The sequence below is a fragment of the Chionomys nivalis genome, chromosome 5 (genome assembly GCF_950005125.1).
Source record: "Chionomys nivalis chromosome 5, mChiNiv1.1, whole genome shotgun sequence".
Classification (NCBI taxonomy): Eukaryota; Metazoa; Chordata; class Mammalia; order Rodentia; family Cricetidae; genus Chionomys; species Chionomys nivalis.
The window spans coordinates 40,937,558-40,953,351 of NC_080090.1; the positions used below are offsets into that span (position 1 = coordinate 40,937,558).

General features: G+C 37.0%; 1 protein-coding gene across 8 annotated transcripts in view; it reads right to left on the reverse strand.

The window, feature by feature from the left end:
* The window catches only part of Znf385d (zinc finger protein 385D), an 887,297-nt gene that overhangs the window by 139,627 nt on the left and 731,876 nt on the right, over window positions 1-15,794 (reverse strand). For 7 of the 8 annotated variants that reach the window (XM_057769819.1, XM_057769818.1, XM_057769825.1 and 4 more), the window contains one exon: window positions 1,954-2,064. The exons of the other annotated variant lie outside the window; for it this stretch is intronic. In XM_057769819.1, coding sequence (XP_057625802.1) covers window positions 1,954-2,064 — 111 coding nt within the window. The remainder of the gene's footprint in view (window positions 1-1,953; window positions 2,065-15,794) is intronic. 8 annotated transcript variants of the gene reach the window in all.

Below are 15,794 nucleotides of genomic sequence, written 5' to 3' on the forward strand. Positions count from 1 at the left end.
AACAAATAACTTTTATCTTATTTAAGCTTTTAGGAATTTATAATCTGATCCAAAAAGTATAAGTTGAACACATAAATGAAATTTTAAATAAAAACAATGTTAACTCAGAAAGAAATGAGTTTACCACTTTTATGTACATGTAATAAGGATGCTACATTTTTACAATGACTGGGAGAAATTATTGTTTTATAATATGGTATTTTTCATGAATTCAGCAAATCTATGATAAACTTATGCACCAGCCAAATAAAGATGCTCAGCTTCTAAAAACAAATAAATTTTAAAAGTACTAAAACTATTCTGTCCAAAGACATCATGTATGCTTAGTGTCTCATTTTTTCTTTTTTCTTCTTCTTTTTCTTTTTTTCTTTTTTAAAAAGAAAAAAAAACTATCTTTTTTCATTATACATACCTAATCCAAGTTCCCACTCCCTCTCCTCCTCCCATTCCCCCCACTCACCATCCCATCCACTCCTCAGAGAGGGTAAGGCATATTTAACCAGCTAATATATTATTAGAACCATTTAAGTGAGGCTGTGATTTGGAGTTTCTGCTCTGGTCAAACTCTCATGTTGAAATCCTAACCCTTGAGGTAAACAGTGGGGGTTGAGGCCATTGTTAATGCGATCAGACCATGAGGGCAGAAACTGGTGTTCCATGGAGCTGCTTCATCAGTCTGGTTTGTCAAAGCCTAGTGAGAATGTATCACCTCTAAAACAGGCAGAAGCTCTCTGCCGGATTCTGAAATTGCCAGCAGTTGAGTCTTGGTCTTCCCACCTCTAGAACTAGTAAGTTTCTACTGATTACAAACTACTCAAGTGCACTAGGGGAAGTCTATAAAATTCAAATGCAATGGGACAGGATGAGGAATGCACCCTTATTTCAAGTCAGTGGAAGGACTGTTTGAACTGCAACAGAAATTGTGAGTTCTATGCCCCGAGAAATCCTCACATAAAACGAACTGTTCTGTTACAGAAAGAATGAGTCATCCGTCTAGAACCCATGTATTTTCTGTGGCTGGCACCCTATGGTGTTCTCAACAGATGACATTCTCCACACAGCTGGGAAACTTTGCACAGGAAATGACAGGCCAGGATGGGGTTCCATTTAGATAGCAAGCATGGGCCTTCCATTTGCTCACAGACTGAGCACTAAGTGTCCAATTCCTGTTGCATCAATGTACACAAGTTTTTCTTCTGTGCCTCTCAGGACTAATTCGTCACCAAGACAGACTTAAAGGTTGAGAAAATGTCACAAACATTTTCATATTAGTTACAAGTAAACATTGGAATCACTGGGATGGATCCACAATCTACCTTCCTACTCACGAGAATTGTAAACAGTGTGTAAAGCCTCCCCAGCATTTTCAAACCACTGGCCAAGTCCCCAGACATCTTCTTCTATGTTGTTGCCCATGGAATTTTTGTTCTACTTGTGTTTTATAAATTGAGGTCTTTGGAGCTTCCTGTTCATTTGCACTTCGGAGAGTACATGGGTGTGTGTGTGTGCGTGCACATGCACACACACACATACACACAACACTTACTTCCCAAAGAAATAATTTGGAACTGGGAGTCTGTCAATAGTGAGCAGAAACAGTTGAAGGCAAAGTCTTAGTCTTAGAGAATGATCTGTCTTATTTCAGAGATGTAACCTATTAAAATCTTCACTGGCTCTGAATTTGCTAATCTCCAAAAACAAAGCATATGATATACCTTAAGTATTCTCAAGATACTAAAAGCAAAATAAAGAATAAAACTTCAAATATATCTAGATATACGTGCATTTTTATAGTAAATAATATAATGTGAAATGGTAAACTCCCAAATTAAAGAACATTCGGACTTGCATGCTATCTTTGGATTTGGGCAATGCTCAGTTGCTGGGGAAAAAATGGAACCTGAAAACTGAAACCATATAATACATTTTGTTATTGAAAAAGTTACCACTCACATCTGAATTAAATCTCAACTGGCAAATGTTGCATGAGATGATTTGCTTTCTCCGATGAGGAAGAGGAACCCCGAATGTATGGTTTATTACGGCTTTCTGAATAGGGTCCATCTGTAAAGAGAGAGAACACAACACACACAAGAGAGAGAAATAAAGGCTGTCAGTTTCACTGAATGTTGCTCGTTTCATTAAATCTTCACGGCTCCTGTCTATTGCTTATGTTGTAAAGAATGATTTTAGGCTAAGAAAAGGCACTCCTACGCTCTCGGAAAATAGATAACAATAAGCCCAAAGCATAGTGTGATAAGAAGATGAAAGATGTCCCCATTAGTGTCTGCGCACTAAGTGCTTTCCTCATTTAGGAACAACAATTGCCATAGTCTGATATTACTCATGTATAATTAAAGGTTTACGGAAACCCAAGCTTTTACTAGTTTGTGCAGTCTAACATTGAAATGTGTTTATATCATTGTGGAAATCTGAACTTCAAACTACATAGTCAAGTATGACTATTAATTACGCACCACTATCCAATGCTAGTCTGTGTTTTGTATCATACAGACCCAAAAAGTACATTCCTGCAAATCTAGCAGAAAAGGACACACAGAACTAAACGTTAGCTCACTTGGCAATCCATTTTTGATCACCACCGACGAGCTACATTTCGATCTTCTGTGGACTTACACGCATGGGCACAAAGATTCTTGGCAAAATTTCGGTTATCTCCATCCCAGTTCAGAACAGGGTGAGAAACTTCAAGCTCACTGTCACCAGTCCAACCCTGTTAAATGTAGTAATATTCCTTTACCAAACACTGTCCCAGGGGCCATGTGCCAATATCCCACCAATTAGTATCAGTCAACACTTTGGTCTGCACTGTCATCATTGGATAAGTCACTTGTCCAACTTCTAAGGTTGGGATGAGGTTTAACTATGGTGACTCATAAAAATTACTTAACATCATTTTGTGTGCACAAAGAAACCGATAAGCGTAGATAGCTACATTACAGAGGGTGTGAAAGCAGAAAGTTAACATGAGCCTCATACTTTGATAAACATTGTTGGCATCATTACATGGTCATTTAATGTTTTTCAATATTATGTCCATGTACACACAGATATCCATAAGTCCATAATGTTACTGAATATTCCCATACTCAGGAATTCTTTTCTTCTTTGCTGTCATTATTCCTTTTTGTCTCCCTGTACAACCCAGGTGGGCCTTGAACTCAGTGTTGGTCTCAAACTCATAATCTTTTTGGATCAGCAACCTACAAGCTGGGATGATACATGGGCACTACTACATTTGGCTAGAAATCCTGAACCCATTTTCAGAGGCCTCACTAAAGACTTCATGAGATAGCTTGAAAATGATCTGGCATGGTACGAGGGAAGAATATGTCCAAGGAATGATGCCTAATGTCCAGTGTGTTACATATTACAATTTTCTACTCTTCTGATTCAGAATTTTGGTGAATTTTAAATGGCTGGATCCAGTTAGCTGGCCCTATCCATCTGCTGGTAGGTACGAGAAAGCTCCAGGTCTCCGACTCTTCATTCTTCTATCACATTTGCTGGTCTAATCTACCATTTGTAATATACATTGCAAATAGCACTCAGTGGTTATTAAATGTCTTCCAGGTGTGGCCCCTCAACTTCGTTCTTACTCAACAGTTATAGCAATCAAAAGAACTCATGGGCATATCAAATCCGTCTTCTTCCATCCCTAATTTGTTAATTCCAGTGGGAATGGGGTGTACACCTGTAATGGGCATGACTCTGGAGACTGAGGCAGAAGGATGAAAGCTTTGAGGTCAGTCAGTGCTGCTGCATTGTGAAACTGTGTCTCAAAGAAACAAACAAAATAAGCCATATGACACTTCTTCCCCGCCAGATTATGGGGTTAACGTTGGGGGGAGTGGTTAGTTCATTCCCGGCTGTCCAGACCATTAAATAATCACTATATTATTTGCAATACTGTTTAGCCAATAGCTTAAACATTTTGCTAGCTAGCTCTTATATCCTAAAATAATACATCTCTATTAATCTGTGTATCACCACAAGGTTATGGCCTACTGGCAAAACTTTAGTGGGCTCTGGCGGAAGCATCTGTCTCCTATGGCGGCTACATGACTTCTTTCTGACTCTGCCTACTCTCTCTCTCTCTCTCTCTCTCTCTCTCTATATATATATATATATATATATATATATATATATATATATATATTCTGGTTATATTTTGTTAAACTATTGGCCAAAGCAACTTTTTTATTAACCAATAAAAGAAACACATATACAGAAAAATTTCCAACACCAGGGTAACTTAGGCTGTTCCAGTGACTTTTATTTTATTTTGTTTATTTGTTTATTTTGGTTTTTTGAGGAAGGGTTTCTCTGTAGCTTTGAAGCCTTCCTGAAACTCACTCTGTCAACCAGGTTGGCCTCAAACTCACAGAGATCTGCCTGTCTTTGTCTCCCTAGTGTTGAAAATAAAGGTGTGTGCCACTACTGTCCAACTTGTTCTAATGATTTTTATGTTCACTTCCAAGCAGTAATGAGTTACAAGGTCCCCTCCTCCCACTTGCTGTTCAGTTTTATCGTGCTGTCTTTTAAAATCCATTCTTAGGCATTACTTGCATACAATAAGATACCAATGTTAAATGTGAGGCCCAGAAACAGCAGACCTACTTTCTGTCACTGTATTTTAATTCTTTGTGGTACACGGGATAGAGAGGCTTGTGCATGCCAAGAAAGTGTTCCTCTCCCTAAAGTTTTATCATTTCCCTAAGATCATATAAACGGTATCACAGAACATGATGTCATGTGTGTAATGATCTTACAGTTCATCATGCTGTCACTTACATCCATGGCCTCATCCTTTTTATAACTGAGCAGTGTTCCTTCAAGTGGCTATATCACAATGTATTTTTGCACTTAGCTATAGGCATGCATTTGTGCATTTGCATGGTTTGCAGCACATTCTTCATTATTCTTCAGGCTTAACAATTTAAAAATATTCTTAAATTCAATTCAGTTCCTCTAACGATGGAAAATTAATCAAAAAGGATATGCCCTTTCCTTCACTTGGGTCTGCTACAGAAGAGTGGTGGGAAAGGTGAGGGGTCTGGTAGAGAATTCTTTTCCATTTATACTGCCATATTTTACATCCCAGCCATGTTTTTTTTTTTAATCACCCCCTCAAGCCCTGCTCACCCCTGTTTCCACAGAAACGAAAATAACAGTGAACCAAGCATGAAACCTTAGAGGCCACAAACACCTCACTCTGCTTCCTGGGGTTAGCCTCCCTCTTTAACTTGCCAGCCCACACTTGTACAGCACTCATACAGAATGATTCTCCCTGTGCCCTTCCGGTGAGAGGGAGAAGAAGGCTGCTAATTCAGAGGACTTAATCCTACTGAGCTCTGTTGTAAGTATTCATTGCATAAAAAAGACCCAGTTCTCTCAGGGCAGAAAATGAATTCTTCCCATGACCCATTAAGCCTTAATGATCAATGATTAAGGAATATTACAGTTCTCCTGTAATGGTATTTTAAGACATAACCCCCTCATATTTGTATCAAAGATTTGCTCTGTAAAAATACAGAACTGGTTTTGATCTTCTACTGGTGAGCATGGCATTATTTCAAATTTCAATCTTTCTATAATACTGGAGAAGCAGTATCTACTGGATTGAACACCTCAATTTTTGTGGTATTCCAGATCATCTGGATACTGCATGCAAAATGTAACATGTTCTCAAAATTCTTTTGCTTAGATTGAATAATACCCTGATTATGGTGATTATGAAATCAGATTTCAAGATGCAAACTGGCATATTCTTCAGCAATTATTTTATTTCCCTATATATGTGGCGGGGGAAAAAGACAACTGAATTGTATCTTATAAATGGATATCTCAAAGTACAACTGACATCATCAAAAATCCTTGTAACTTTCAGAATCTAGTCAAACAAATTTACTAAAATATAACACCTTTAACAGTAAAAATTAGTAATAATATGCTATATACAAATGCATACAATGAGTCAATATGAAGAGTTAAGTTTGAATAATAACTAATTCTACTACTAAATGTTAACCGAGTGGCACATGACATGAAATACAGCCAGAACATATATGAACAAACTGGGGACTCTCACACAGCCAGTTTCTCCATTTTCTTATAGTTATAAATATTTACGATGTTTGCCTACAAATGTTATATACATTTTCAACCCATAAGTCAGAGAATTTACAGTCGAGAAGAAAGGCAGCTAGCATGTGCAGAAAACAGAAAAAGAGGGGTTCTTAGGTCAACTTCCGTAGGAAAATCAGAATCCCAACATGGACATTGATACTACACAATTAGAAATTAACATCTCAGAGGCAGCTACCATAAGTGTATTCAAAGGATTCTACAGGAGCATAAATACAGTTTTGCTCTTTTGCTTTTAAATTTGTCATTTTCTAATGCAAACAGCAGTGTGAGAAGAGAAATTTATTTGAAAATATGAATGAAATATTAAGATTTCCATGTAAATAAAGGACACAGAACAAACACTCTAATACAGAGAACCACAAGCAAGGAGCCTTGAGACATACCCAAATGACACCACATGACACTCAGAAAGAGATGGTTTTAAAAAAAAAATCAACGTGGTAAACAGTGGCACATTTGTCCGGTTTCTGAGTAGGGATATTTTAAAGGGCAGAATTTCAAAATTCATTAACTGGGTCTCAAACACAAATGAAAGCCAAGAACGAAACTTTACCTATTGCTATGCTTGCCTCATCTCTAGACTAACATTGCATTTCGAACTCAGTCTAGGGCCTTATTTAAAGCCAAATGAACATGTTTTTCTTCATTTCAGACTGAAGGCCTCTTTTATTTCTATCCTAGTACCAGGTTCTCAATGCATCCACTCTGGGCTTTGTGTTAAATTGATTTAAAAGTGAGCATGCCCCAGGGGCTACAGCTCCACACCCAGTTCTCCCTTCATGAACCTATTTCACTTAAGCAGGGAAAAAGTTTAAACCTTAAGTTATATTTCTGCTATGAAAGATTTCCTCTCCCTTTGTTCTATTATTGTTGTGACTTTCAGATTTTAAGTCAAAGAAAAATAGCATAAATGCCAGGAAGTCTGGGAATGTAGAGGTTGTCCCCTTGCTGATATTTCTAGCAATCCTGAACAACATCAATTCTAAAGGTGATAGGGACACTTCTTGGGTGATTCAGGTCAATGAGTGTTATTTTCATCCTAGCTTTCTGTTGACCTGCCTATGTCCCTTGCTAATGTCAAAGGACTAGGAAGTGTAAAGCCAGCTATCACCCACAAAACTTACATGTTCCCTCTGATACTCTTGGATACCATAATCAAATATTTTTCCATGCATCAACATCTACAAATTTGTGCTTTTATAACTCATATTAATAACCACATGTCTAAAGAAAGTGCAGTACTTGAAATCGTGATTTTTACTATGAAAATATGAAATAGCAGTGAATCCTGCAAGCTATAACAACAATAACCCTGGAAAGGTTTGCTGGTGACATAAATGTTATCCAACTGGGTAATTGGATTTAAAGCCCATATGGATGATCTCTCAGAACATAGATAAATAAAACAAGGATAGAAACTAAAATCTTTGGTTCCAATAAAGTAACCTCTTTTACTTTATATAAGTTAATTTAAGATGTAAGAGCTACTTAGTAATAAGTATAGCAATAACCAAACAGTTTATAATCAATATAAGCCTCTGTGTGTTTATTTGGAACTGTATGACTGCAGGACTGGGCAGGACAGAAACTTCCGTCTACAGAAAGTCAAATCACAACAGAGATGCATTTTCTTTAACTTACCTGTGTACCAAATACTTTCATTTAACTTCCACTTTCCTATTCACTAATGGAATACAATGGAATTTAATTTCCCTGAATGTCTGGGACATAATCATTTAAACAACCTCTATTGTTGGAAATTCAATGTATCTCAATTTTAAATGGGCCTAGACTGGTCATCCCCATGTATGTGTTACTTCCTAGGACCAACAGTGTCTGATATCTAGGAAGAACTATAAGGTTATATTTTGTCCCCTTGTTCAATTGACAAGACACTGAATGCTCCAATGGAAAAGCACTGGCATAAAAGGGATAAACAGTCAGTTCATCACATCTCAGATGTAGGTTCTTACCAGTATACAGTGCTAAATATAACCTTTCACATTTGCCCCTAGATGAGGAATAACAGATAATTACGTGCTAATTGTTAAAGTACTGCACACTGGCCTCTAACTGGTGGGTGATACTCCTGCCTCAGCCTTCTGAGTAATGATTAGGGTAACAAGCATCTGCCACCACACCTGGTACAACTAGTTATTTTAATCAAATTTTCCACATCTTTATTTCTAGACCTCCAAATGGAGTAAACAGAATCTAGGTTATGACTAAATGATTCTACTATATGTATAAGGAGTCCAGTGCTGGTCACGCACACAAAAAGAAGCTTTATTAACATAGCTGTTACTGCCACTATGTCTCACTATGACATAGACAACCCAACTTCTTTCAACAGTAGGAAAGTTAGATAGAGACTGACCTGTGAACCAGGGAGAAAGAATGAATTCAACCGTATGAAGATTCCAACTAATGAAGAAAATAATGACAGATAACAAGAAGCAGGCACATAAATTGGAGATTCATTCTAAATAAGGACCCATGCATCACAATAGATGATGCCCTCAGGGTTTAAGTGGTACCTTTATTTCCCAACCCCTCTTTAAAAAAAAAAGATATATTTTATTTCTTAATTGTATAGTGTGTGTGCGGGTGTGGTATACATGAACTAGGTACCCACGTAATCCAGAAAGGGCATTAGAGCTGCTGAGCTATACTTATTGGCAGTTATGAGACACCATGGCAACCAAGTTCAGGTCCTTTGCAAGATCAGCAAACATTTTGTCTACATCCTTTTTTTTTTTTTTACTTATTTATTTATTTTTATTCTTTTTTAATTAAAATTTCCACCTGCTCCCCATTTCCCATTTCCCTCCCCTCCTCCCAAATATTGCCCTCCCCCCACTTCCCTCCCCCATCCCCACTCCTCTTCTCCTCCCCCCACTCCATTCCCCCTCCCTCTCGTTACTGAAGAGCAGTCCAAATTCCCTGCCCTGCAGGAAGACCAAGGTCCTTCTATCTACGTCCAGAAAGGTGAGCGTCCAAACAGGCTAAGCTCCCACAAAGCCAGTTCATGTATTAGGATCGAAACCTAGTGCCATTGTCCTTGGCTTCTCATCAGTCTTCATTGACCGCCATGCTCAGAGAGTCCGGAATCAACCCATGCTTATTCAGTCCCAGACCAGCTGGCCTTGGTGGGCTCCCAATAAATCAGTTCCACTGTCACAGTGGGTGGGTGCATCCCTCGTGGTCCTGATTTTTTGCTCATGTTCTCCCTCCTTCTGCTCCTCATTTGGACCTTAAGAGCTCAGACCGTTGCTCCAAATTGAGACTCTGTCTCTACCTCGATCCATCGCCAGATGAAGGTTCTAAGGTGATATGCAAGATATTCATCAGTATAGGATAGGGTCATTTCAGGTTCCCTCTCCTTAGTTGCCCAAGGTACCAGCTGGGGACATATTCCTGGACACCTGCGAACCCCTCAAGAGTCAAGTCTCCTGTCTACATCCTTTTTTGTTCCTCTTAAGCAAGGAAGGAATCTTTACGTATCGAAAAATGTTGGTACTTGGAGCATGATTCCTCTAGATGTGTGATTTTAAATTCAAGACATCTAATAACTTTAATCTTTTTCAGTTCTTTAAATATTTACTTATTTATTATATGTGTAGATGTGTGCACATGTGTACATGCCATACTATACTCATGAGGGCCAGAGACTATCTTAAAGGAGTTGATTTTCTCCTATTTTGTTGGTTCAAGAGACTGACTCGGGTCATCAGTCTGAGTGGCCTGTCTCTTTATCCAAAGAATCATCTCTGAACCATATCACTTTTAATTATATTAATTTATTCACTAATTGTTTTGTGTTGAAGTGTGTGTGTGTGTGTGTGTGTGTGTGAGAGAGAGAGAGAGAGACAGAGACAGAGACAGAGACAGAGACAGAGAGAGAGAGTAGGCAGCATGCCATGGCACCCAACATCAGAGGAAGTCATCTACTTTTACTATGTAGTGCCTAGATATCACACTCCGGTAGTCGTTCTCGGGAGTGAGGACCTTTTCCAGCTGAGCCATCTTGCCTGTCATAAGAAATTTAATCTTAATTACTGTATTATTTTGTTCGCAAAATATCTGAACAACAAAAATATGGAAGAAATGTCAAAAATACCTAAATAAAGATAACTGTTCTGTAGATTACAGACCAGCTTTAGAAATGGTAATGAAAAAGGTAAATTAATGCTAATGAAGATGGTTAATGTTGATTAAGCATCCAATATGGAAATACAAGTAAATATCCAGTCAAAGCACAATATTCAGTTTATTTGAAAAATGAAAGTTGAAAGAAGGATATAGTTTTTCACCTGGCTAGTTAGCAAAAGTAAGTCTGATGGCAATGAAGAAACACATTTCTTTATTTCCTGTTTTTTTAATTAGATTTTTGCTTTGTTCTGTTTTTCGTTTGTTTGTTTTGCTTTTGTTTTTGTTTTTCCAGACAGGGTTTTGGTAACCTTGGCTGTCCTGGAACTCGCTCTGTAGACTAGGCTGGCCTTGAACTCACAGAAATCCACTTGCCTCTGCACCCAAATTCAAGGATTAAAGGTGTCACCACCACTGCCCAGCAAAGAAACACATTTCTCAATAAACACAAATAAATTACTCAAAAAGTTGTACAAGCCAAATATGCATGCAGATACAAGAAAACCTCAATTTTCTCATTGAAGAAAACTGCATTTTAATAAAGTCTATGAACTCTGGAAAAAAAAGAAAAAAGTTGAGGGGAAGCACACTTTACCTTCATCTCTAATTTTATGATGTTTTAATCAAAAGAAAAATACAAACTAACATTATTTCTCTTGCGTAATCACTAATAGAGGAAGCTTTAGTAACTGATGGAGCAGCCAGAACACTTATTAGCACAATCAATTTTCATCTCAAAGAGTTTTGTGAACCCCAAGGATCAAGGAAGAAGAAAAGAGTTCAAAGAAGTAATACATCTAGAGACAAGAACAGGGAAAAAAACTGAACTGAGCTCTTACTGACCAGCCTGCGAAATCTTTTTTTTTTTTTTTTTTTTTCCGGTTTTTCGAGACAGGGTTTCTCTGTGGTTTTGGAGCCTGTCCTGGAACTAGCTCTTGTAGACCAGGCTGGTCTCAAACTCACAGAGATCCGCCTGCCTCTGCCTCCCAAGTGCTGGGATTAAAGGCGTGCGCCACCACCGCCGGGCCCAGCCTGCGAAATCTTTAAGTAGTTTTGAAACTTCACAAAATGAGATGTGTAACATCTGAAGAAAAAGTAAGCAATGATCTCAAAGACACCATTTGGGGGATAAATGTTTTTAAATACATATTGTCTCTTGTTACTTTTAGATGTACTTTTTGTATATCTCACTGTTAAATGATTTGAAGATAACCCAGTGACTCTTTTGCAAACTTATCTATAGGTAACCATTATGATTTTTTCATTCTTAAAAGTTTCAAGACAAAAATATACATATACATGTACTTCACTATGAGAGGCATTTTATCTTACCACATGATACAGTGAACCATGTACACTGTTGTTTGATTCATAACAATCAGAAAATGGAAACAACTTACATGTCCTTTGACAGAAGAATGGATAAACAAAATGTGGTACATTTACACAATGTAGTTATTCAGCAGTTAAAAAAAAAAACATAATGAAATTTGCAGAAAAATGGATGAAACTAGAAAAAATTCATCCTGAGTGAGGTAACCCAGACCCAGAAAGATAAACTTGGTATATATTTGATTATATCTGTATATTAGCCATTAAACAAATGATAACTAAACTCCAATCAGTGGACCTAGAGAGGTTAGGCCTAGGGGAAGGAATAAAGGGAAACACATGTATCTCCCTGGGAGGAGAAAATAGAATATATTTTATAGGAGGAGAGATGGGGCGGAACTGGAATACATAGAGGGAAAAGAAACTATATCCAAATTATATTATATTAGAAAAGAAACTATGATTAATATATATTATTAATTCTGGCAAAAAAGAATGAATTCTATCTAGGGTAATTTTCAATTGTTCTTAACTAGGTCTAATTTTTCCAGTGGATATAAAGTGGCATGGGGATTATCATGTTAAAATTCTAACATCTACTACTTAGAAGTTTTAATAAAATATAATAGGATAGCTATCAAAAATAATTTACTGTAGACTAAAAATAACAATGGGTAAGAAATCAACTTGAGCTGGACAACTGTGAACATATTCCACAAGAAAACAAACTTCAATTCAACATGCAAAAGATACTAAGATATAATTATATCAATCTTTGTGGGTAATTGCATCTGTATAAAGTAAATCTTGCTTTAAAGTAGTCATTAGGCCTACCACAGCTTCTCAGAATAAGCTGTATTTCTCAAGTGGAATTTGGCTGAGGGAAGATTAACTATTCAATGCAACAAATAATTTGGTAATTGTCAGAGGGGAAGAAATTCTGATTCCTCAGACTGTAGTTATCACTGTGGACAAGATAAGTTCACTATTTAAATTCTGTGCCCTTATTCCATAATTATACATGATATCATTTACTAAAGCTTGTATACATCAAGCCTTTGTTAACCAAATGATTTTTCACTTGTTTAACTGACTTCTTTGCATACTTAGAGGCAGACACTACAATCTTATTGCTGCACTTAGGTATCTTTAAGCTTCATGAAATCTTTATAAATAAAAAAATTATTTAATTAAAAACCCATTAAATAATAAGGACGGTGGCTATAAAGCTTTAGCAGACTTGGCAGAACAATTCTAGCACAGCAAATCGGGACAGTCCTAGCTCTACATCTCATATCGGAGACCTCGTAAGTTCAGAAATTAAGGATGAGGAAACATCTTATTTTACTTTACTGGGGTTCATTCAACTTGTGAGAAGACAGATTGCTTACGTAACTAGGACCTCAGGGCACAACCTAGACAAGGCTTCCTATGACACAGCTCTGGAACGAGAGTTCAGCAGATGGCATTAATATCATCATTTTCCTAGCTGTTAAAGTATCTGATATGGCCCAGAAATGGCAGCATATTTTCTCAATAAACTTCTCAGCTCCATGGAGAAAGAAAAAGTGGATTCTGCTCTCTTAGGGAATCAGAGCTGTGTTGCCAGCATCGATCTTACACTGTAACTCCAAACCCTCGTCTGGACTCTGAAGGTACCTGGCTCATGTGTACATTCGCACACAGGTATACACGCATTTATTATATATTTTACTAAAGACAAAAAAATCTTCAAAAATACCATCCCAGAGGTAAATTTACTCTTTTTTTATTATCAAGAAGGTATTATTGTCTCAACAGTTGATATCATACAATCAAACGTTGACTGATGTAAATATGAAACAACATTCCAGAATGCACTTGCTATTTTTTTTTATTTTCTTTTTTTTTAATAAAGGAAAGGTGTGTGTGTGTGTGTGTCTGTGTGTCTGTGAATGTATGCACACATGTGAAGGTAATTGTGCCTGTGCAGATGTGGAGGTCAGAAGAAGGCATCAGAACACTTGAGTGTTCTACCAAAATGAATAAAAAAGGAGAAATCACAAGGGACTAAAATAAGAAAAGAATACTGAGATGTTCTAGGTCATATGGGGAGGAAGCCATTGTTTTAATTCGGCACATCTCCCATAAATGTTGGGAAGCAACCTCCTTCTTAGATATGTGCATGCAGAGAACCCCAGTACACTTCACCTTCCAAAGATGCTCAGGTGACCCAGTGGGGTTCTGTGAGGTTCTTTCTATCTCTGCTGGAATTTTGACTGGCTTGATTTTGTCTTCTTCTCACGGGAAGCAGCAGCCAGGTTTCTTCAGGAAATGCCTCTAGCAGCTACCCATGCTCTATTGGATGGTTCTGTATCCGTGCACATATGGATAGGAGAGAACAGATTGGGCCTAATGGAATATCAAAAGAGGGTATGAAGTTGGGGTGTTACAGGGGTGTCCTGAAATAGTTGAAGGGGGAATGCATCCACATTCTCCCTTTAACTACTTAGCAAATGAGGTCAGAAGAGGCCTCTGGTACTTTTACAAGGAAAATTACTACAGTAAAGATGGTCTGATAAACATTAGGCTCCTATCCAATGCAAACTAAACAGGAGCATAAGCCAAGAGTGACAGTTCTATTTGTTTTCCAACATCCTTGTACATACAACATGGCATCTCCAACCAACAACCCAGAAAAAAAATGCTACATTAACATCTCATTTTCTTCTTCTTCTTCTTCTTCTTCTTCTTCTTCTTCTTCTTCTTCTTCTTCTTCTTCTTCTTCTTCTTCTTCATTTTCCCTTTTTTGTGTGTATTCTTTTTTCTTTTAGTGCTCTGTGATTTTTCCATTTGTTCTTATTATATTGTGTACATTATCATATTTTAAAATGTTATTTTTTTACAGATGAATTTTTAAATTATCAATTATCTGTGTGTTTCTACGGGTATATATGTATGAATTCAAATGCCCAGGGAGGCCAAAAGAGGGCATTTGATTTCCCTGAGCTGGAGTTAATGGTGGTTGTGAGTTGCAAGATGCACAACATTGATGTTAAAACCAAACTCGGGTTCTTTGGGAGAGCAACAAGAATGCTTAACCACAAAATTATCCCTCCAACAACCCAATATGTAATTCAAGGTAGTTTTTCTTCATACATTAAATTTTGTTTACTAACTTTTTATTTACAGGACAATCTTTTTCTTTTTTATATTTTTTCTTTCTTTTTCATCTAAAATATCTTACTGCCTCTTTTTCCCCTTCCGCTATATTTTAGCCATATTCTAACTTTATCTATTCATTTGTACAGCATTTTTTGATTTTGTCAAATTGGTTTTTAACTCATATTTTAATTTTTACATTCTTTATCATCATTCAATTTGCTTTCAAATTTTCTCATTGTTGAAAAATCTTTTGGTGTTTTTTTACTTAAGAAGTATTTGCTAATCTCTTTTCTTTTTCTACCCCCAATAACATTATTCTCTATCCCTTATATTTTGTCTCATGTTTTCCTCTTTCCATCTCTCCTTCCTTTATCTAATTTGCTTCCTATTTCCAGTTTTATCTTTAACAATGCTTTGTTTCCCTATTTTTCTGGCTTATGGTATTGGCGATATATTAGTGCTCTTTATCAATTTTAACTTTCTCTATGTAGCTTACCACTTGGTGTTATTGCTAGTATAATCCCTTTCTCCTCCCTGAGTGGTTCTGGGGACTAAGCTTTCAAGAAAATGTGGCTCTGTGAGAGAAGCAAATGGAACAACAGACAAGCTAAGCACATTGTATCCTAGAAACACAGAGCAGTAGGACTCCTTCAAAAGGTCAAAATCCCTCAAATACTGAACTAAAAGATGCTGAAACATGTAAGATACCAGATGAAGATTTCAGAAATTTCTTCAGAAATTATCAGTGACTTTAAAGATGTACAATTATGCAGTTGAATTTTATCTGTGACATGGGAGGCAGTTAAGTGAGAGTGAAACTCAGCAGCATGAATGAGAAATTTATGAAGAAATTTGAAATTTTAAAGGAAGGGAAAAAACAGTAATAAAAAGGAGAAGAAACAATGACAGAAAAGAGAAAAAGCACGGAAAAACACTACACCTACATTAGGGCAGAAAAAATAATAAAAGATCAGGATCATACCATCCAGCAACACTAG